The 22268-nt window shown below is 51.1% G+C and overlaps 1 protein-coding gene across 3 annotated transcripts in view; it reads right to left on the reverse strand.

The window, feature by feature from the left end:
* The window catches only part of AJAP1 (adherens junctions associated protein 1), a 139006-nt gene that overhangs the window by 10629 nt on the left and 106109 nt on the right, over nucleotides 1-22268 (reverse strand). For all 3 annotated transcript variants that reach the window (XM_055261627.2, XM_055261624.2, XM_063631164.1), the window contains exons 3-5: nucleotides 11857-11944; nucleotides 9280-9525; nucleotides 7236-7367 (exon numbers count right to left, since the gene is read on the reverse strand). In XM_055261627.2, coding sequence (XP_055117602.1) covers nucleotides 7295-7367; nucleotides 9280-9525; nucleotides 11857-11944 — 407 coding nt within the window. In that variant the 3' untranslated portion in view covers nucleotides 7236-7294. The remainder of the gene's footprint in view (nucleotides 1-7235; nucleotides 7368-9279; nucleotides 9526-11856; nucleotides 11945-22268) is intronic.

Genomic DNA, 22268 nt, shown 5'->3' on the forward strand with positions numbered 1-22268 from the left:
GCTGCGTCTCTGTCACAGGGATGGGGTGCTGTCTGGGTCCCTCTGCTGTCACTCAGAGCTCCTCTCAACTACAGGCAATTAGGACCCTCAACAATAGAAAGAAAATGCTACCGCATCCTCATCTGTGCAGATGACACATATCAGAAAGTGGTAGGATGGGGCGGGTGTACCCGCTGATCCCAAAATGAAGTGGGAAAAACACCCAGTGGCAGCTCTACAGTTTTTCCAGCAGCGGCATGCACAGCATGCGGCCAGACTGACTCCATCATCACCATCATTGGAGCTTGGCAGAAATACAGATTCCCAGGCCCACCTCTGGAGACCTGGAATCAGGGTCTCGGGGTAGTGCCTGTGAACGTGGGTTTTCAGAGCTCCCCAGGTGAGGTCAGTGACTGCCAGTCCTGGGTCCATTCCCCGCTTCTTCCCAAAGACAAGGGTGTGGCTTTCTCTCTCCTGAATCAACTGAGCCCACCGCAGTGATTCTGGTTGGGACTGGGGAGGAGGGGCCCCAGGTGGGACATGCCTGCCTTCTGCAGGACACATCCCAGGAATGGACAGTGAGGCTGGCAGGCCCCAGAACAGCTCCTCCTGCGCAGCACTGCGTCCCTGATCATCAGCACTACATCTCTGATTATCTCCAGGAGGCTCAGTGTGCCAGAGTCTACTCATTTGAAGGTTGAGGTGAGGGGCTGGGTCTTTCCCTGGACCCCTCTGCACCTGGACAAGAGGCTGGGCCCTGGGCGTCACATTCCTGCTCGCTGCCTCCAAATGACACCCGTGTGGACAACTCCATGACGCTACAGTGGAGTGTCCGCTCAGCTATTGTGGGAAAACCAGCTGCTGTGGGCACAGGGGTCACTGCATGTAAAGAAAGGAGACGTCCTGGCCAACATGGTGAAACCCCATCTCTAGTGAAAATACAAAAATTAGACAGGCATGGGGGCGCACACCTGTAATCCCAGCTACCTGGGAGGTTGAGGCATGAGAATTACTTGAACCCAGGAGGCAGAGGCTGCAGTGAGCCGAGATGGCGCCACTACACTCCAGCCTGGGCAACAGAGTGAGGCTGTGTCTCACAAAAAAAAAAAAAAAGAAAAAAGAAAAAAGAAAAGAAAGGGGACGTGCCTTTGGGTCAGCGCTGGATCACTCTTGGTAGCCTTACTCCAGCTGTGCCCCACCCCTGCCCACCTCTTCCACATTCCCCAGATTTGGGGAAGAGGGGCTTAAAAAATGAAGTAATTATTACAACACACAGAGAAATATCCCTCTTATATGTCCACCCTGGTAATTTTTTTGAAAGTTAAAAAATGTGGAGACAAATGCTACATGATTCTACTTATAGGAAGTACCAGAGCTACCAAATCCACAGAGACAGAGTAAAATGGGGGGCCAGGGGATGGGGGGAGATGGGAAGTGAGTGTTGAGTGGTGCAGAGTTTTAATACGGGGTGATGGAAGGAGGTGAAGAGCTGGCTTGTGAAGATGCCTGTGCAGCATGGTAAAGGCACTCATGCCATTGAACTAGACATGCATAAATGGTTAAATGGTAATTTTTTTTTTTTTTTGAGACAGAGTCTTGCTCTGTCACCCAGGCTGGAGTGCAGTGGCACGATCTCAGCTCACTGCAACCTCTGCCTCCCGGGTTCAAGCAATTCTTCTGCCTTAGCCTCCCAAGTGGCTGGGATTATAGGTGCACACCACACGCCTGTCTAATTTTTGTATTTTTAGTAGAGACGGGGTTTCACCATGTTGGTCAGACTGGTCTCAAACTCCTGACTTCAGGTGATCCGCTGGCCTCAGCCTCCCAAAGTGCAGGGATTACAGGTGTGAGCCACCACGCCTGGCCTAAAATGGTAAATTTTATGTTACATATATTTACTACAACTACAATTTTTCTTAAAAGGGAGATAAAAATCCTGGGGCCACTAGAAGCTAGGCTTGGAGACCCTACACTGGGTCCCGGTGTCCCGGGACAGTCACTGGTTGTAAGCTGCTGTCCCTGTGTTCCCTGATCATTGATCATTCACAAGGCCAACCTTTCTCTCTGGAATGTGTTTAGGGTTGGACCATAAGTCTTATGGCTGCCACCTTAATAAGAATGGTTTCCTGCCTGAACCGTGGCCCCGGCTGCTTTCCAGTCCTTGATCCTGACCTTAAACAGGAGAATAAAGGCCGGAGGAGCAGCTTCCACCCCTTGCATCTGTCTGGCCGTGCTCCGGAGGTGTTCCCAGGTAGACTTTATCCTGCCGCTTTCCCATGTGAAAGTCTCCCATGCGAAGGTGGAGGTGGAGGTTACAGCGAGCTGAGATCCAGCCACTGCACTCCAGCCTGGGCGACAGAGCGAGACTCTGTCTCAAAAAAAAAAGAAAAAAAGAAAAGAAAAAAAGCCTCCTGCACTTCCCATGCTGGCTCATCAGATCCTTCTGCACTGGGTCCTGGCCGCCTTTCCACCTCACTCTTCCTCTTTTCTTCCTATCTACATTCCAGGTTCCCTGATTTCAAGTTGCAAATCTCAAGCCTCAAATCCTTCAGGTTTAGGCTGGAAAGATCACCTCCCTGGGGAGGGCTTCTTGGATGCCCCATTCCTTCCTACACGCATCCCCTACTTTACTTCTGTCTCCTGGAGCACTTGCTTGGTGACATCTTGGGCATGGGACCATCTGCATCCAGCTTATTTGGGCAGATGTGCAAGGCATCCCCTGCTGGCAGCACAGCCCACTGAGAACTGGGGTGTCCTGCCCGTTCACCATTGGTTCATGCAGGTTCCAGTTCTGTGCCTGGCCCGGAGTAGGGAATCAACACTGGATGAGGCTCAGAGACGCAGCAGGGGTGTGAAGCAGTTTTGTCCTCAGTCCCTGAGACCCATCCTTAATGGCATGAAACAACCTCTGGGGACTGCCTGCAGGTAGATGCTGATGCAGGGAGCCACAGACACGACGTGGAGGATCAACGAGTGGGTGGCAGCCTGTGCCAGACATCCCCGGCTATGCAGGGAAGGGAGTCTCTTCCAAGACTGCAGGCATCTCTCTCTACTCTGTGTCTCAGGATGGAAAAGAGAGAGAGAGGGGGAGAGACAGAGAGGAGAGAGAGAGAGAGAGAGAGAGAGAGAGAGAGAGAGAGAGAGAGAGATGGTGCCAATCCTGCATCTTGAATGACCGTTTCCAGAGCCACGCTGGCTTTGCAGAGGGTGGAGAGGTTTCCTGCAAGACCAAGGTGTGGTCACAGCCCCTGGCCCAGGAGGAGGGTTTCATGTTGTCCATGTTCTGCCAAAACTCTGCTGCTCAAACTTCAGCTGCTCGTGTTTTTCTGTGCCACACTTAGCACGTGAGCCTCTCATCTTGGCACTAAGCCCAGAGAAGGACTGAGGATCCCAGGCCAGCTGGGAAAGACAGATAAGGTGGGGCCTGGACCCCATGGCTGGAAAATAACGTGGCTGAAGGTGAATGTCCACCAGAGGTTCCCTGGGCAAAAAGGGAAGCTGTGTGTATCTTGCAAAGCCATCTTCCAGATTGGGATCTGGGATACATTCTGCCCTCTGCTGCCTGGAAGGAGATTCTCGTCTGGCCTGGCCCCACTGGGCCGCATGCTTCACAGTGGATCACTGGGTGTAATGACCAATGTCTGCTTTTGCAAAAAATTAAAAATAAATAAATAAAATAAATAAATACATAAATAAAGAGCAAACAGGCTACTGCCAGGTGTCCCTGGGGCAGAGCAGAATTTCTTGACAATCTGAAGTGGCTACTTTCTCTCAAAGTTTTCGTGGTACCGTTCTCAGCTCAGCAAGCACAGCTTCCAGAAAGGTATGGATGTTGCTTTGAAAAATAGGCTCCTTTGAATAACAAAAGTTTGATATTCTATTAATGTATATTTTGGAAGAACAAAGTGGGAAGGCACAGGTACACTTCTTATTTTTTATTAGTGATGTCTTCAATGTGTTTTTGAAAATAATAATAGTGCATGATTTATTTCTCACTTGCTTCGGATTCAAGAGCTTTTATGACTTTGCAGGCTCCGTTCAGAATGAAGCAGCCTTGGCAAAGGGAAAGAGATCAACATTAACGAGGTTTGCTGAAGTGAACCTACTGTATGAAAGATGACCGTGAATTATTCCGAGAGCCAACGCAGGCCTGCTCTCGAGGCCCCCTTCCTTGGAGCATAAAGGCCAGCTTCACTTTGTCCAGCGCAATCTGGCCCCACCACAAAGGTGGTCTGAGGCAAGAACGTGTTGGAATCTATCACGAAGGCTGAATCTGGGGTGCACATCTGCCCAGGAGCCACTGGCATTCCGGGCAACCGCCTGCAGGAAAACGAACTTGGCTGCCTTCGGGTCCCAAATGTGCACACGGATTAGACTGAGAAGACAATGGTGTGGTAACAAACGGCTGCATCATCATTAAAAATGCATTTGGAGAGGCTTCCCAGCTATGCGAGAGAGAAATAGCTCCACTGGCTCTTAAACCTTAATTAAATGTTTTAGTATTAATTGCTATTTATTTAGGGACAATAAGTACCCCAGCAAATCTGAGAGATGTTTCTGGCTATTCTGCACCCGTGCTCAGAATCCCAACGCTTTCATCCTAGTGAGTGATAAATGGTCTGTCCCGCAATCGGCAACAGAATCTTATAAGCATTTATCAAGGACTAACGAGGCTGTGTGCGTAGCCCTCCTGGTCCGCAGCTACTTCAGGAGGCCACCAGGAGTGGGCCGTGGCTTCGTGTGGGCAGATTCCAAGGCTGAGCACAGCTGCCTTCAGTAAGCCTCACAGGCTCTTCTGAACTCTGGGGCGACCTACCTGAGAGCCACAGGGAGGGGGTCAGCTCTTTAGACACAGAGATGTTTCCTTGTGTAAATGTTGGTGGTCCTGAAACAGCTCCTCAGGCACAGTTGGGAAGCAGGGTCCACCTGGGGCCCATCTGGGGGCGCCCATGTCTCTTGCCTTTGCCTGGGGCTGCAGCACAGGGCTAGCCCACCAACAGTGTTTCTGGGGGGTCTTCAGTGCCCCGTGCTGCTGCAAGGGGAGGACCAGGCTGATGAGACACGTAGGTTTTCTGGGGCAGATGAGTAAATAAAACACTTTTTTTTGCCCTATTTTATCTTTCTATTTTTTTAAAGTCAGTGCTGCAGCTTCCTGTTCTAATGGAAAAGAAGGATCCCTGGGCTCAGGCCTGTGGAGTACGCAGGGAAAGTCCCGGAGCCAGGCAGCCATTGGGTGATCCAGCCCCACCACTAACAACCTGGCTGACCTCGGCCAAGTCATTTAACCGCCCACTGCCTCAGTTTCCCCACTTGTAAAAGGAATTGCTGGGAGGACTGGGCAAGTAAAAAGTGTTCCACGAACTGCCATGCAAACATTAGCAAGCTGTCCCCTCTCCTCTAGGAAGCTGATCTCGGCCAAGTCATTTAACCTCCCACTGCCTCAGTTTCCCCACTTGTAAAAGGAATTGCTGGGAGGACTGGGAAAGTAAAAAGTGTTCCATGAGCTGCTGTGGAAACATTAGAAAGCTGTCCCCTCTCCCCTAGGGAGCTGACCTCGGCCAAGTCATTTAACTGCCCACTGCCTCAGTTTCCCCACTTGTAAATGAGATTGCTGGGAGGACTGGGCAAGTAAAAAGTGTTCCATGAGCTGCCGTGCAAACATCCATATTAGGGAGCTGTCCCCTTGAGTTGACCTCTCCAGTTCTGTGGGCCTGTGGCTCTTGGTGGAAGGGAGTGAGGTCTTTGACTCTAAGGCCTTGCATCTCCCAGGTCAATGAATTGTGCATTAACAAATTTTAAAAATCATAACAGAGATGCTGGCAACCATCAGGACCCAATCCCTACAGACGCTTTACCAGGCGGGTCGCAGACTACACTGCTAGCGAGCCAGCTCCCTGTGGCTAGCTTGGCTGGCACTCCAACGGGGGCCTCCCTTCATGAGGGGAGCTGCAGTGAGGCAGACAAAGGCACTGGTTTCTGATGGATGCTCTAGGCTGCACATCCCCCCATTGAATGGTGGGGACAACCTGCCTCTTACCTGCCGCAGCAAAGGCCCTCGCAGGGCAGCTCGGTTCCCATATTCTAATCTAATTACGTTTCTTTGCCAGTTGGCAGAACATGTTGGCTTCGGGATAGGGAGTGAGGGCTGGAGATTTGATTTGGAGCAAACATGCGGTTCATTAGTGCCAGGATGAGGAACTGACCGATTCACTCCCCTCTCTGACTGCAGCTGGTTCCCCGCCCCCAGCTAGGTGCAGCCGGCTGAGTCCTCCAGACCTTCCCTGTCTGCGGGCCCCTGAGGATATTGTCCATTCAGTCCCTCATATCAGAAGGTGGGCAAAAAGTAAGAAAAAAAATATTTTCAAATACTGGTATTCCATCCGAGAAATAGGGCTCCCTACTCATGTAAGGGATCTTAAGTCACCCTTGGAAGGAAGCAAGATGGGGATGCGTAGAAAGCCCAGCATCAAAAAGAACCATGAAAACAACACGAAAACCTCAGGTCGCACCCATGGGCTGTGCTTATAGAATGCATGGGATGTGCAGCCATGAGGGCGCAATGCTCTCTCCCCTCAGCAGCCCGAGTGCTCCGAAGACTCAGCACAGAAGGAGGCAATTTAACGTTAGCATTAAAGTTAATATCACTGAAAGCAAACCAAATGTTCCCATCCAGCAGAGCGTGGAAAATTCATCCTGTTTTGGTGCCGGTTCCTGGCTTCAAATTAGTAGATGTCTCAACTCTTCCCTTTCTTTCTTTATCATTTTCTTTCTTATCTCTTATTTTTATATTTCGAAATTGTATTTTAATTCTGCCTTGTGCCCTCCCCCGATGTAAAGACGTGACGGAGGCGCGATTCCTGCCTCACTAGCCGCTGTCCTAATCTCTTCCTGTTGTGGGAAATGAGAGCTGTAACTGTCGCTTGTTTCAGGGAATGACTTTCCCTACCACGTAGGCCACGCGCGTGGTGGCCTTCCTGAGGGAAGGAGTGGCACTGATAAGAATAGTGAGGACGTGGAATCAGAGTGCATGAGTGTCTGTTACTCTCCTCCCCTGGGACGGGGAGGGCACTTCTAACAAATCCAACATCAAGATCAAAAGCCCAGCCCCCTGGCTCATGTTCAGAGAAGTGATGCCATTGGAAATCCACCCACTATGTCTAAAAGAGCTCCCAGTGATCCCAAAGAGCGCATGGGGAGGGCAGTGGGGAGGGGAGGGAAGGGAGCGAAAACAGGAATGTCCAAAGAGAGGTACCTACCGTGAAACAGACACACGGCGTCTGCCCTGCCCCCAGGAGGTAAAAAAGACTTCGGCCAGTCAGCAGGAGATTTCAAACCATTTCTCAGACACAAAGGCCACAGGAATAAGATGCCGATCAGAAGAGGAGGGTCTGCGGTGAACAGAAAAATGGGCTTTGGCGTGCTGGTACATGACATGTGATAGGCAAGCCGGGGCAGGCCTGCGGTGGGGACTGGCTTCTTGAGAAAGGAAGTGCTAATGCGGACTCCTGGCCTTGCCAGGAAGGGACCACCTCCCCATTCCCTGTGGCTGGGAGAAGTCCTCACACACGAATGCTTCCTACCCTGGGAGGCTTTGGAGGACACAGACTGAGGGATTTCGGCACACGGGCACTTTGCTGTGCAGGCTGGAAGGCTGTGCTGACTCCAGATTTTCGTTTTTGAATTTGCAGGATTAGCCCAGAGCCTGGGGTCTCTGCCTCTGGTGGCAGATCTGACCCACTTTATTGCACATGACAGAAAGGATGGAACCTGGCTCCCAAAATGTCTCCCCCATAATTTGTCACCTTTGAGACTAAGCTACCATTTCCCAAGGCCAGTGAAACCCAACAGTGCATGACCCTGGGCCAAAAGGCAAGAACTCGTTCCATCTGATGCCTCCGTGCCAGAGCCCGAGAGCACCAGCTGTGCCAGCTCTGCTCTTTGACAGCCCCCCACCCCACCTCCCTGCACAACACAAGCACAGAAGGTGGGAAAAGTGAAGCAACAGAGGCCAGCCCACGGCCCTCTGCCCTCTACCCACAAGGCCCAAGCACTGGCTGGCCCAGATTCATGTCCAAGCCAACATCCACATATGCAGTGAAATGGTTTGGAAATCTGTTAGCCGGTTATTTGTGAACTCAGCCTTCTGGAAGGCTGGAATGGCACCCATGGGCTTCCCAAATGTCTGAGTGTAAAACCACTGAGGTTTAGAACAACAGTTCTGAGGTTCTGAGCGCCACTGGCCTCCTCCAGAAGGGAAGGGAACGTCTAAGACAGAGAATATCACAGATGGCAGAATGCAACGTGGACATGCAAGAAGAGGCGTGGCCAGAAGGTATTTCAGGAACATCTGCTCATTCTAGCCAACAGGACAAAGACACATTAAATATGGATGTGGCGGCCCCGGCAGCCCTCGCTCTCCAGGGCCCCTCAACAAATCAGCAAACAGAACGAAACGGAGCATGCAGCCAGCCCTTTCTAAAACAACTCGAGTCCAGCCACCTTGCCCTGGGTTCCAGGGGAGCCCTTTCCAGGGGCCTGGGGCAGTGTTACCCTGGTTGCGAATTCTATTGCTCATGATGGACCCTTCGAGGCAGCCTCCCAGCCTCCTCCTTTCTTCAAGTTGTTGGAGACTGTTTTTTTAATTTACAAAATGATGCATAAATGTATGCTCACTTAAAAAAAAAAGCTTATTGATACTTTAATCTAATTCTGGACAAACCTTTGAGAGCTGACTCAAGGGTTTTTTTAAATATTCCCAGGGATGGTTGTGGGGTTTATTTTCTTTGAGGGATTACACATGAATAATAAAAAAGGAGGAGCATTTAGTAACATACGTCCGGTCTGCGAATCTGGTGGGTATCTGATACTTTTGCTAAATTTGCCACTGACATTTTATTGACGGGACTCAGAGACGCTGACTCCGGTGGGGGGCTGTTGTGATCTGTTGATATTTAGGAGGCTGATAACGACAGGGCTGGCCTTTGAGCTCTGGGGCACGAAGGATGACGGCTCAGAGCGAGGGCTGGGAGACTATGCCTTTCCCGCCACTGCCCATGTCCAGGGGTCTGGAAGGAAATTCCAGCCACTGTGTTCTCTAGGAGCAGCTAAACGCCTATTGCTATCAACCCTGCCTCTCTCGTTTTGCCAAATTAGCTGTCCGCCTTGCCTGGGCCCCTCCAAGCGACCTCAGGGAAGACCTAAACTGACCAACAGCTCTCAGCTCAGCCACACCGGCCCCGGGGGGGGGTCGGGACCACCAAGAGCTTCACGGCTGCAGGGTCTAGCAGAGCCCAAGCTTACCGGTTTCCATTAAATGTGGATTTGTATTCCCCCGTCGTTGAGTGCAGCGTCTCGTCGGTGTACACGGGCACAGAGGCCCTGACGCACTCGTGCGAACACTGCAGGGTCTCGTTATAGGCCGTGAATATGTCCAGGCTGCTGGGCACCCGGGCCGAGGTGAAGTCCGTCAGGTTCTGGCAGCTCTCCTCCTGCTGGTTGGTCTTCCGCTGGTGGCTGTTCCTACGAGTGTTCCCGCTTTGGGCACAGCTGGAAGAGAAAGAGGTTGGGGTGGGGGGATGGGCAGAGGCCGGAAACCCACAAACACAACTCCAGACTTCCATTGTGGGTCTTTTGCTTGCAGGCATGAGCTACACATCATTTCATATTAAACGGTAATTCCCAGCCTCTTCAGAAAGATCGACCACAATCAAGCAATCAACTCTTTAAAAAAAAAAAAAAGAAAGAAATTTGAATTTTAAATGTGGCTATTACAGCACAGAGGATGAGGGGTAAGTGGTAAGCTGTGTGATCGCAGAGCTAGGGACCTGCTTAACTAAAGAGCATCAGCCAGACCATGGTGCTGACTCAGTTTCCCCATGAACGCCTCGACGGGATAAAAGCCGTGGTGGGTCCTTCCTGCCAGAGGGGCCTAGAGCGTGTGGGAGCCTTTGGGTACAGGTTGGGGTGGTCCGTTCCTTCATCTCAGAATGGACAATGGACCTGTCTTTGGGGAAAGCTGATGAGTGAGAAAGCCCCTGTCCTCAGCCTCACCCAGGGGCATGTGCACAAGCTGGAAATGACGAGCTGGCTTGTCCTTCATCCCTGATCAAGTATGCAGAGGGAAGTGTCCTGCATGCCTGCCTGTTATGGTCTAGTTCCTCTGAACCACAGGGGCTTCCAGAGGCCACTTATAGTGACCATGGGACTCCCACCCTCGTCCGTCCAGGGACTCGACAAAGCAAGAATCCAGGCCCCCGGATGCCGCTTCTATGATGAGAGCACAGGAAGGACAAGGGGCTGGCTGGTAGGCCCCTCCCCCGCTGCATGGGGAGCCGAGGACGTCTCCCCGCATTGGGGGCCATTTCCCCTGCCCGCCCCTTCCCCTTCACGCTCAGGGCCTGTGCATAGGAAGGGGCTGCGCGAAGGCAAGGGGCAGGGGGATGCGCCCGTCTCCTTCTAAGTCTCGGTTATTTCCTGCGTTGGTTTTCCCAATGAAAGGAACCCTGATTCCTGGAGAAGAAGCCCCCTACCCCATACACCAAGGTCAGAAGGCGAATGCCAAACGCAGGGGGCAGTCCCACCCACAAAGTCTTCCTCAGAGGGAGGTCAGGTTCATAGGACTTGCTCATCCATCCTCCCGGGCTGTTCTCCCAAAGGGCTCTTTGAAGGTCTGCTATAAGCTCGAGAGTGGGAAAAGCAAGATGAAGGCTTGTCATCAACCTGTCACAGACCAGGCTACAAAGTCCGCTGTCTCTGGGGAGATGAAGCCCTTCACCAAGATGGCCAATGGGATTTGTCCTTCCATACACCCACACAGTCCAGGGGTCCAAAGCCCCTTCTCTGGCCAGCCCCTGCCTAAGAAGCCCCACTGTGAGCTCTGTGTTGTCCTGTCATCACCTGTCTCCAGAAAATGCCCGGGGTCCCAGTTTGCTACCTATCAGGAGGCAGCTTTGAGGCTTCGCTAGCCAAGTGGGAGGTCTGTTGTGGGGCTGTGCTACCCCCACCCTCCTGCAGCCTGCCAAGGAGTCCCACCTCCTCTGATCCCAGAGCCTGGCTTTTTCTCTCTCTTTCTTGTGTTCCCCTGTGATTCTGAGGCACCGATGTGATTTCCACCATCAGCCTTGTCTGATTCATATGGCTGTGTGCAGGCAGCAAGGGGACCACTTGGGTCTGTTATTCTATGAGAGAGTTTTAAGCTTGGATGCCGAAAGGAGACACAGTTGCTGGAGGAGTGGCTGCAGGCAGGTGAGGTCCCCAAGGCGCTTTCGAGCAGCAGGGCCTCCCAGCAGTCCCCTGATTTCTCAGGGGCTTATCAGGTGTGTACACCCAGCAAGGCCTGCCTCAAAGTAGGCCAATTTCCAGGAGGAAATAGGCAAAGGCAGGCTGCCTGGAGCAAAGCGGTAACCTAGTTCAGCACACAGAGTGGCTTTGAGAGGAACAAAGAATACAAACAGGGCTGGTTCAGCAACCGGCTGCCGAGCCTGAGTGAGGGACGTGGGACCCCGCTGGGTGCCGGCAGAAGGGCCCCATCCCTACCTTTCCAGGGAAGGGGCAGAGGAGACAAGAAATAGGGACTGTGCTCTGGGTGGACAACTTGGGTCCCAAGGGACACTTGGATCCAGAGAAAGAATCTGGAACCCAGGACCACACGCACCCTGAGAAGCTCTGTCACGAAGGCTGGGCTCGCTGGCCTTCTGCAGGGAAACCAGGAGAGGGGCCGGGCCAAAGGGCAGCGCTGGACGGCAAGCAGCCTGTGGCATCTGAACTGCCCGGGGCAGAAGCCAGCAGAACAGGCTGGCTTTGAAAAGTAGGGGCCTTTCTGTGTTCACCACCCAGGGACCCCCCATTTCTGGGCCAGAAGGGCCCAAGGAGCCTTACCAATTTTTTAAGACAAGAGTTGTGATGAGAGCAGCTATGACCATGATGAGGGAGACGGTGATGGTGATGATCTGATGGACAGCCAGACCTGGAAAGAAGGAAAGAGGGAAGAGGGCACCCGTGAAACCAGGTTCAGGAGGCGAGGGGGGCCGGGAAAGATGGAGGCACATCCCCCCAAGCCAGCTGGGGATGCCAGGTCCCATCCACAGCAGGGAACTCGGGGCAGCGTGACAGGTGCTCAGTTCTCTCCTCCTCGACTGCAGGCCCCAGGCATGAGGCTGCTCTCACTCGGGGTCCGGGAAGGGGGAGCTCCAGCTCTGGGCTCTCTCCTTCCACCACCCTCTCAGTCTCCAAGCCGTGACCTGGATCATGGGCGGCTGTGTTCTTTCTTGCACCTGCCAAGCCCTTCACCTGCCTCCTCTACCCGGCGGCAGGTCAGCTCTGGGTGAGATATTCCCCATGACCCCTTTCTCCCCTCACACCCTGGGCCAGTTCCGCTCTTCTATTCAGGAATGGTGAGTTCCAGGGTGCTGGTCTGTGAGTGGGAGCAGGGTTTGGCCTGACCCAGGGGGAGCGAGGATGGGCCAGTACATATTGGGGAGGTAAAAAGAAGAGCACATGGGATGACACTCTCACAGACCCGGATCACAGGGTGAAATCTTCCTCTTTCCAGAGTCCTCGCTAAGAAGTTCACTGCTTCATGAGGTTCCAGGAATGAAAGTTTCAGGCCAGCGGTGGATGCTTCCCACAGCCCCAGAGGAGAATCCATGGTCTAACCTTGTTGCCCTGGCCCCAATCCCTGAATGGGGAGGTGGGGGGGCACTGGAATCGGCAGGATAGGAACAGAAAGACCAGCCACTTCAGAAGTGGGGCAGGTAGAGCTCTGGCCAAGAGCTGTTTGCTGACACCCACACGCATGATGGCAGAAAGCAGGGATTCTCTCCCATCCCCCATCTCTGTCCCAAAACCTTCTGCAACATTTGCCACTAACCACAGACACAGGACTGGGGAGACAGGACAGGCCTGCAACAGCTCCTGCCTCTGGTCCCTATCCCAGACCACCTTCTTTCCTGACTACACATCTGTCACATCCTTCCTGGGACCTGGATGCCGGGGACATTACCAGGCAGCCAGGGCTACTTGGAAGGTCCACTTTAGCACCTGAGAAGCTGGAAGATCAAGGCAGTGAGGGAGTCCGCCAAGCCTGCAGGTGCCAGCACCTCCTCCTACTCATCTCCCCATGTCCTTCCACCTGAGATCCAAGCAACTGTCCTGTCTCCGCCTGGGGCTCCATCTTGGTGTCTGCTTTGCAGAGACCCGCCCCTCACACCTGACCAGCCTCTTGGGCTGCTGGGGTGAGAACACTGCATGTGCGTGTTTCAGCATGGCGGGTTTCAGTGTCAAGATTTTTCTGGCGGCCTCCCAAGGACAGTCTCTTAAACAGATGTTACCTCTCCGCTGGATATGATCCTCATGGGGGAAATTGTTCATAAATGATTAAACGTTGGCACAGCCAGAAAACAAGCTTTGTCTTCCTGTTTCCCCCTCTCTGGGGGTAATTGTTGTTTTTCATGAAGGATTCTCCTCCAGGACCCGCAGAATAACAGCATCCGGCAAACAGTGGAGGAAACACATGAGTATGGCGGGTCTCTCCCAAGCCCTCTTCTATCCATTGATTCAGGAACTGTTCGTTGTGCACCTACTGTGTGCCTGCAGCACTAGTACTGCTCACCCACAGGCAACAGCTGCTCTGATGCCCCCTGAATAAAGGTGCTGCATTCACTGCAGTTCTGGCCAATGACGTCCCATAAACCTATGCCCCATCTGTGGCACCTGCTGTAAACCTCTGGGCAAGTCCCTTCTCTGGGACTACCAAGTTGGTTTGCTAATGAGTTGAAAGTTAAGTTATGCCACAGGGACCACCCTTAATCCCACCAACAATGGAGTGTCTACCAGTTCTGGCAATCCCTATCTATGTACTAACTTTCCTGAGACCCAACTCAGGCCTCGTGTGCAGAGGAAGGATTGAAAAGGATGGACAGCTGTGGAGGGGGGGTTGCCTGTTCAGTCTCCTCTTGCTCTCTACCCACACACTCCCTCTGGCCCAGTCAAGAGAAAGCCATGCTGTCACGAAGCGTATGTGCTCATCCTGTGTCTGTGCTTCTTGTGATGAGAAGGAGGTTGCTGCTGCTGCTGCTGCTGCTGCTGCTGCTGATGGTGATGGTGGTGATGATGGTAATGATAATGATGGTGATGGTGATGATGATGGTGATAATGACGGTGATGATAATAGTGATGTGATGGTGGTGATGGTGACGTGGTGATGATGGTAGCGATAATGATGGTGATGATGATAATGGTGATGGTGGCAGTGATGGTGGTAATAATAATGACGGTAATGGTGATGATGGTGATGATAATAATGGTGATGATGATAATGGTGATGGTGAAGAAGATGGTGGTGATGGTGATAATGATAGTGATGGTAATGATGATGGTGGTGATGGTGACGATGGTAATAATGGTGATGGTGATAATGATGCTGATGGTAATGACAGTGATGGTGATGATGGTGACAGTGACATGATGATGATAATGATGCTGATGCTGATGATGCTGATAGTGATATGATAATGGTGATGGTGATGATGGTGAAGGTGATGCTGATGATAATGTGATCTTAGCTGCATGATGTATCATTAAGCTTATAACTAAGGGATAACAAATCAGAAACCACGTTAACAGAAGGAAGGGTAATGATCTAATTCTGATGTTGGCCTTGCCCTGGAGGCCCTTCTCCTGCCTTTCGTGTAAATTTTCTTCATAGATTTCCCACATTAAAATGTGAAGGGTGCATTATGGGCTAATCACCAGCTAAGAGGGTCTGGGCAGACACACACCCGCAGTACAACAGCTGTGCTTTCTACAGGACCCCTTGATGCACCTAGCTAAGCCTTCACACCTGGGATCGATTTAACCCATCTCTACCCGCATTTTTTTGAACCTGTCTGACAAACTGGATGCCTGATGCTAAAGAAGAAAAATGACTTTCCCTGGTCAGCAAGCAGAGCCTGGACAAAGGCAATTCTCTGCTCCAGCGTCCCCAAGAAAACCAAACATCTAAATCCAAATCCCACACACCTGTGGCCACATTCTATTGTTAAATAAGTTCAAGATCAACAGTTTACCGAACCCTGCACAGACTTTTCTTGTAAAGAAAACAGCCATGTGCTTCAAAACCTGGAGTGTGGGTTTTAATGGGCTCCTGGGCTCCTGCTTAGGATGTTACAGCTATGAGAATAAACTACAGACCCTCATGATGGTTGGACAAGGACTGGGACTTCTGACATGTGGCCCCAATAATATTTCCAGGAAGCAGGCTGAAATATGGAAAATTCATAAGGGTTCTTCATTATCTCCTCTCTTTGGAAGGCTGCTCACTTACAAGAAAGCAAAATAACACAGGAGAAGTCGTGTGGTGTTTACAGCATCCGCCCCATCATTTAGTTTCCCCAAGAGCCAGGAGTAGTTTCCTTCCATGTGTAAATCTTCATGTGGATCCCAGGTAAACAAACCTTTTCTTAAAAGGACCAGATAGTAAATATTTTAGGCTTTACAGGCAGTATGGCCTCAGTCACAACCACTCAACTCTGCCATTGTAGCAAAAAAAGCAGCCACAGACAATGGGCAAAGAAGCAAATGGGGCTGTTTTCCAATAAAACTTTATTTACAAAAACAGGCAGTGGCCATGTTTGGCCCGTGGACCACAGTTTACAGATACATGATTTAGGTGAGTAGCTCAAGATGGCTCTGCTTGTAGATTAAATAAAAGCATATTCTTATTTTTGGATGACCGGTTAATGCTTGGAATCAAACTGCAATCTTTTAGTTTGAAGGATTAGAACCTTCCCCCTCCACCATCAAAGCTTTGCTGTGTGCCGGGCTCTTCACTGGTCACTGTCAAGGTGGTTTCAGAGAGACCCACAGCCTCTAGTTTATGGCTGGGTCTTAACACCTAGCAGCAGTGGCCTCACCCTGCTGGGTTTGTCCATATGAAGCCACTTGATAATAAGTCACTTTGCATGAGGGTTTCCCTTGAGAAGTCAATTACACAGGATTTTTGATTTTTGGAACTGAAAATCAGAGAGAAATGTACCAGTCTGATTCCTTCGATGGCTCTTAGAAATATTTCAGCCACCTCTATCTCAATTTTCTCCATGTTAAGAAGAAATAGCATCTTGCCAAACACAAGAATGTTCAGATTATGGAATCATTGTGTGGAGAGAGACCATATCTTATTGGTTCTGTGGAAGGGAATTTTCCCACACTATGCAAATGGCACCATTCTCAGGAGGCTTCGACTTTTCTCTTTCTTCTTCACTCATGTCTCTCCTTCTTCACTCATGTCTCTCTCAATACTCTCGCCTTAAATAACATTCCTTCTGGTCAAGTCTCTGGTGGCTATTAGCTACCTCGGGCAGGAACACCTGTCCCATAAACCCTGCTGCCCCTGAGCAATCCTGGAAAAGTTTCCATGTCAGCTGTGCAGGGGCTATGACTGGATTGACAATGATGTCACCTAAAGGGAGCACACACTCTATGCCCTCAAGGAAGGAACAAACAAGCAAACTTTTCCCTCTCCACTTCCACGGTCAACACTGAATCCCATCTTCAAACTCTTTGAAATTCAGACCTGGTCCCAGAGCTCAGAAGCATGCTGTGTGGGAATTCTTGCTTCCCCTTCCTGACAGGTGTTATTGTTCCTGCTAATTTGGGGGCTTTTTCTGCTTCTGTTAATTGTCACTGTATACTAATGTGTGAGGAATCAGCTGCCATCCAGATAATGAAAAATTATTCCCAGAATAATGGATGAGGACAGATGGATTACCAAGCTCTGCATCAATCAATAGGGCTTTTATGGTTATATTTGTGGTGGTTTGTAATAAGATCAGGCCCTGAAGATTGATGTGGAAGTTTGTAATCCATCTCTGGGTCTGAACAAGGTCTTATTAAACGAAGCTGAATCAAATACAGGCCATTGTCCATGGCAAAAACAAACCCACCAAGGGCTTTCTTTCTAGGACATGAGGCACGTTTGGCTGGTACACTTGGATGAAGGTGGGAGTGATGGTCCCGGAATTGGCCAAGGCAAACAGATGACATTGCTGTGTGTATCATAGCTGATTTCACAACGCAGGAGTCTGGAGCATCTGAATTATGCAAACAAAGTGCCATGGTCACTGGACACAGAAATGTCTGTCATGCAACAAAAGTAAGTTTGACAGGTGACAGGTGACATTGGGACCCAAAGTGCCAATTCCATCCCAAAAAAGCCATTCCTTTTCCACAGAGACCTGCAAAATGTCAATTTCATGGCAGTCCTTGAAAAAGAGTCTCTGTGAACACGTTGGCCTGACTAGGGAGAAGCTCACAGTGCCCAGTGGTGGACAGATGAGAGGCAGCTTGGCTTGCTGGAGTTGGAGGAACCTCAGGGATTAGGCTTCGTCTGAGTCAGTTGCTCACCTCCTGGGAACAGGCTGCTAAGAAAAAATGCATCTTCCAAAACTGGGATGCTCACAGCAGAACAAGGCCACCAGCTTTTATGGCAGGGACACAAAGGAGTGTGCTGTTTTCTGAGTGACCCCGCAGAGTCTTCCAAGGGGTGAATGTATTCGTCAGGGTTCTCCAGAGAAACAAAGCCAATGAAATATAGAGAGATCTATAAGAAGAAATTTATCATGGGATTGGCTCATGTGATTATGAAGGCTGAAAAATCCCATGATCTTCTGTCTACAAGCTAGAGAAGCAGGAAAGTTGGTGGTGTCACTCAGTCCAAGGCCAAAGGCAGGAGAAGATGGATGTCGCAGCTCCATCTACACCACAGGGACTTCAGGTCAGTGGGCAGGGACACTGGTGGAAGTACCTGAGTCTAAAGGCCCAAGAACCAGGAGCTCTGATGTCCAAGTCCAAGGGCAGGGGAAGACAGATGTCCCAGCTCAGTGGTCCCAATAATATTTGTAGGAAACAGGCTGAAATATGGAAAATCCACAAGGGGTCCTCATTATTCCCTCTCTTTGGAAGGTGTGGGGAGAGGGAGAGAAGGTGAGGGAGGGGGAGAGGGAGAAAGTGGGGGAGAAAGAGGGAGGGAGGGGGAGGTTGGAGGAGAGGGAGACAAAGAGGAGAGAGAGGGGGAGGGCGAGAGAGAGAAAGGCGGGGAGATGAGGGAGAGAGGGAGGAAGAGAGAGAGACAGGGAGAGGGAGAAAGGGGGGGTAGAGAGAGAGAGGGAGAGGAGGGAAGGAGAGGGAGAGAAGAGAATTTGCCCTTTCTTTGTCTTTTTGGTTCTACCTGGGCCCTCAACAGATTGGATACTGCCCACCCACATGGCTGAATGGGGATCTTCCATACTCAGTCCATTATTTCACGTGCCTATCTCTTCCAGAAACACCTTCACAGACACCCCCAGAAACCATGCTTTACCAGCTCTCTGGGCATTCCTCAGCTCAGTCAAGTTGATGCATAAAATTCACCATCACAGGGGGTGATGGCCTGGCTCAGGGAAGTGCTTCAAGCCAACACTACTTGGAGATAAAGTCTCCTCTCATCGGAAGTCCTTCCAGCTTCGGACAGGATCACACACTACAGAAACAGAACTCCCCCTAAGAAAATGCTTTGCTGACATCTCACAGGGCTCGGCTTGGTCACAACAACACAGAGAAGGGCAGTCCCCAGGGAATTGTCCCAAAGGGCCTAGGCAGGTGGAGCAGTGGTCCTCAGCCAGGGACATCTGGAATGTCTGGAGACACTTTGGGTTGTCACAACTGTGGGTGGGAGTGGTTCTACATCTAATGGGTAAGGGCCAAAGATGCTGGCAGACATCCTCCAACGCACAAGACAAGCCCACAGGACAGATGTCACTGCAGCTGAAGCCTTGGGTTGGAGGTCACCCCCAGTGTGCCTCATAGGGTGAGGGGTGAGCCCATCCCTGGTTGTTTCCTTTTAACACCCCTTCTCCCTCCAACACTTTCCTTATCAATAACAAAGCCAGGCAGGAAGAGAGGTCATGGGGCTGACACCTCGGAGCCACTGTAGAGGTCCATAACAAGGAGTCACCCCAAGTTTCTTGGTAGAGGGTGCCAAGCCTCATGCCAAGTGAATTAGTACATTCACAGCTCACTACAGCACCATGAGGTGGGCACAAATATGTTCCCCAAGTCCAGAAGGAGGTTAAGGGATTTTCCCAAGGTTGCACAGTGCCATTTGGGGTCCCCACAATCACCCTCAGGCTTAACAATTCGGCAGGGAGACTCACAGAACTCAGAAAGCCATTATATTCTTGGTTATAGTTTATCACAGCAGAAGGATGAGCACCAGGAAGAGAGGCATGGGACAGAGTCCAGGGGAGACCAGGCACTTCCGGATGTCACCTTGCAGTGGAGAAATGTGGACAGCACTGTCTCATCCCAGCAATGATGTGTGACAATACGCATGAAATATCGGGGAAGCTCCCTTGGGCCTTGATGCCCAGAGTTTGTGCTGGGCTCTGCCACAGGTGACCCTTGGCACGGCTGACCCCAGTCTCCAGCCCCTCTGAAGGTCAAGCTAATACCACAATACCCCATGGCCCCAGTTCCCATCGTAAGTTGCACCGTCGTATTATCTGGCCAGGCCCAAGGCCCCCAGGCAAAAAAGACACTCTTCTCAGGCAGGACATTCCAAGGGATTAGGAATTGGGGGCAAGGACATTTCTTTGGGCAAAATTAACCCGGTACTGCACACACAGCTAAGCCATGGCAGACACGGAATTCAACAGGCTTGCTCCAGGCTTCAGCCCCTCATTGCTGTCCTGCACAGCCTTTTGGAGAGTTGTATGAAGGATAGTTGCATTATGGTAGGTATAACTAAGACCTTGTTATTGTCTTTATTTGAAGATTATGTGTAATTTCAGGAGATGTGTATGCATTCAAGTTGACAAGGGGTGGACTTGTGATGGTTAATACTGAGTGTCAACTTGATTGAACTGAAGGATGCAAAGTGTTGTTTCTGATGGGTCTGTGAGGGTGTCACCAAAGGAGATTAACATTTGAGTCAGTGGCCTGGGAAAGGCAGACCCATCCTCAATCTGGGTAGGCACAATCTAATCAGCTGCCAGCACAGCCAGAATAAAAGTAGGCAGAAGAATGTGAGAAGACTAGATGGGTTTAGTCTTCTGGCCTCCATCTTTCTCCCATGTTGGATGCTTCCTGCCCTCAAATATCGGACTCCAAGTTCTTCAGCTTTGGGACTCAGACAGGCTTCCTTGCTCCTCAGCTTGCAGATGGCCTATTGTGAGAATTGTGGGACCTCATCTTGTGAACGTGCGAGTCAATTTTCCTTAATAAACTCCCCTTATATATACATCAATCCTATTAGTTCTGTCCCTCTAGAGAACCCTGACTAATGCAGATTCTTGTTGTTCTCTGCACAGGGATGGCCAATGGCCATGGCATCACGGTCTAGAGACTTGGAGATCTTCCTAAGTATCTGTCTGGCTGTCGGCTCCAGAAGGGACCTGAAGTTGTACTCATGTACCCTGACCCTAGGACTGGCTACCAATGTCACCCATGGGTTTCTTTGTATCTGGAGATTGCTCTGAACTAGAGAACACAGAGTGTTACAGATGGGACTCAGAGAGAGCCCAGGGGACAAGTTCTTGCTAGAAAGACCCCATGCCACCCAGCTGCAAGCCTAAACCAAGGCATCAATCCACCTTCCCTTCTCAGGACCAGCTTCTCAGCACTGCCACATTCAAATCTGGGATTCTCAGCAAGGACACCGGGAATGGGGTGAGGATGAGGTGGGTAGAGACCTTGGGAAATGAATTCACTGGCAGTGAGGTTTACCCTCTGAGTTAAAAGGCTTTCCAAAGGCTCGGGCACCCTGGGGGCTCAGTTAGGGTCAAGGGAGCACAGAGCCCTCACCTCATGTTTGCAAGGTGATGAATCACCCAACAGCAGCCTTCGGAGCCATGATCTCAATGCACATTTCACATGGAGACGGTACAATCTGTAAACCTCAAATATGTACATCTAGTCCTTAAGGAAAAGTTTGTGACTCCTGGCCTGCAGGACCCCAAGAATCCCAGAGTGGGCACTTTGTGTGTGGCATGACTGTGGGGGGGCACAGATGGGCAGCCTCTGCTCACGGGCCCCCTCCATGGTGTGGCCACACGCCTTGGCGAAGGCCAATCCTGCATATTCACCTCTTGTGGCAAACAGAAACGCTTAGACACATTGCTGAATTGAATATAATGACTATGAAATGGGTTACAGGGGGAAGGAAGCCAGGCCCTGTCCATCTGCTCCTTCTGACCTGCATTCAGAGAACATGGCCCAGCAGACGGGAGGGGATCAGAATGCTGCATCGTGGCTGGGAAATGTGGCTCCCCAGCCGTGGACCCTGGGCCATCCCAGGGGCCGGGGAGTCAGATCTGCTCCATGACAGGCAAAAGCATCTTCTCTGGAGCAGAAAGTCCAGGGCTGGAAGAAGCAGAAACCCCCTCAGAGCATTCAGCACTTCCAGGGCAGCTTCCAAAGCATGAGCACACACATGCATGGGCACACTCACATATACACACACATGCACACACACTCTCATACATACACAGACTCACACATGTTCACACACACTCACACTCATACACACACTCACACACACACATGCCTGCACATGCACATACACACTCACACATACACAGACACACATGCTCAAACACAGACTCTTACACATACACACACTCACATATTCACACACACATGCACACACACACAGGCTCACTCACACACAGAGACACACACGGCCTGAATTTTTGGCTTGTGTAAGAACAGAAGCCACTGATACTCAACTTTGAGCTCAGTGGCCGTTAGGGAAATGACCCATTTCTTTCACTGAACTTCCGCTATCATTTGAGAAGTTCCACAAAAGATGGTGGCTCTGGAGGCCAGTGCTGGGGGGAAGGAAGTCGGGCTTGCTGCATGCTAAGGAGAGGTTCAGGGTTGGGGGAAGAGACACCCTATTGCCAGGGAGGCTTTGAACCAGCCGAGGGGCCTTCTGCTGCAGAGATGCTCCATCCACAGCCGGAGCCTGGCGTGTTAGCTGCGGAGTCCTTTCTGACAACTCCCAGCGCCACCAGGACCGCCGCATCCACTGTCTTCAGATCCTACGTTTAGCTTATAAAATGGTCAGTGCATCAAACCTCTAAGCAAATGGCGAGGCTCCCCCTCCAAAAAACCCGCCTGCACCTCGCTCTCGGAGGCATGGTGCTGTGACCTCGCAGTTTCCATTCAGCAGACATGTGCCTGGTGTAGGTGGGAGAAGCCATGGAAGGAAGGCACCCAGTTCAGGGGCCCCCACACAGGAGGTCCTCAAAGAACAG

The sequence above is a fragment of the Symphalangus syndactylus genome, chromosome 22 (genome assembly GCF_028878055.3).
Source record: "Symphalangus syndactylus isolate Jambi chromosome 22, NHGRI_mSymSyn1-v2.1_pri, whole genome shotgun sequence".
In the NCBI taxonomy this organism is placed as follows: domain Eukaryota; kingdom Metazoa; phylum Chordata; class Mammalia; order Primates; family Hylobatidae; genus Symphalangus; species Symphalangus syndactylus.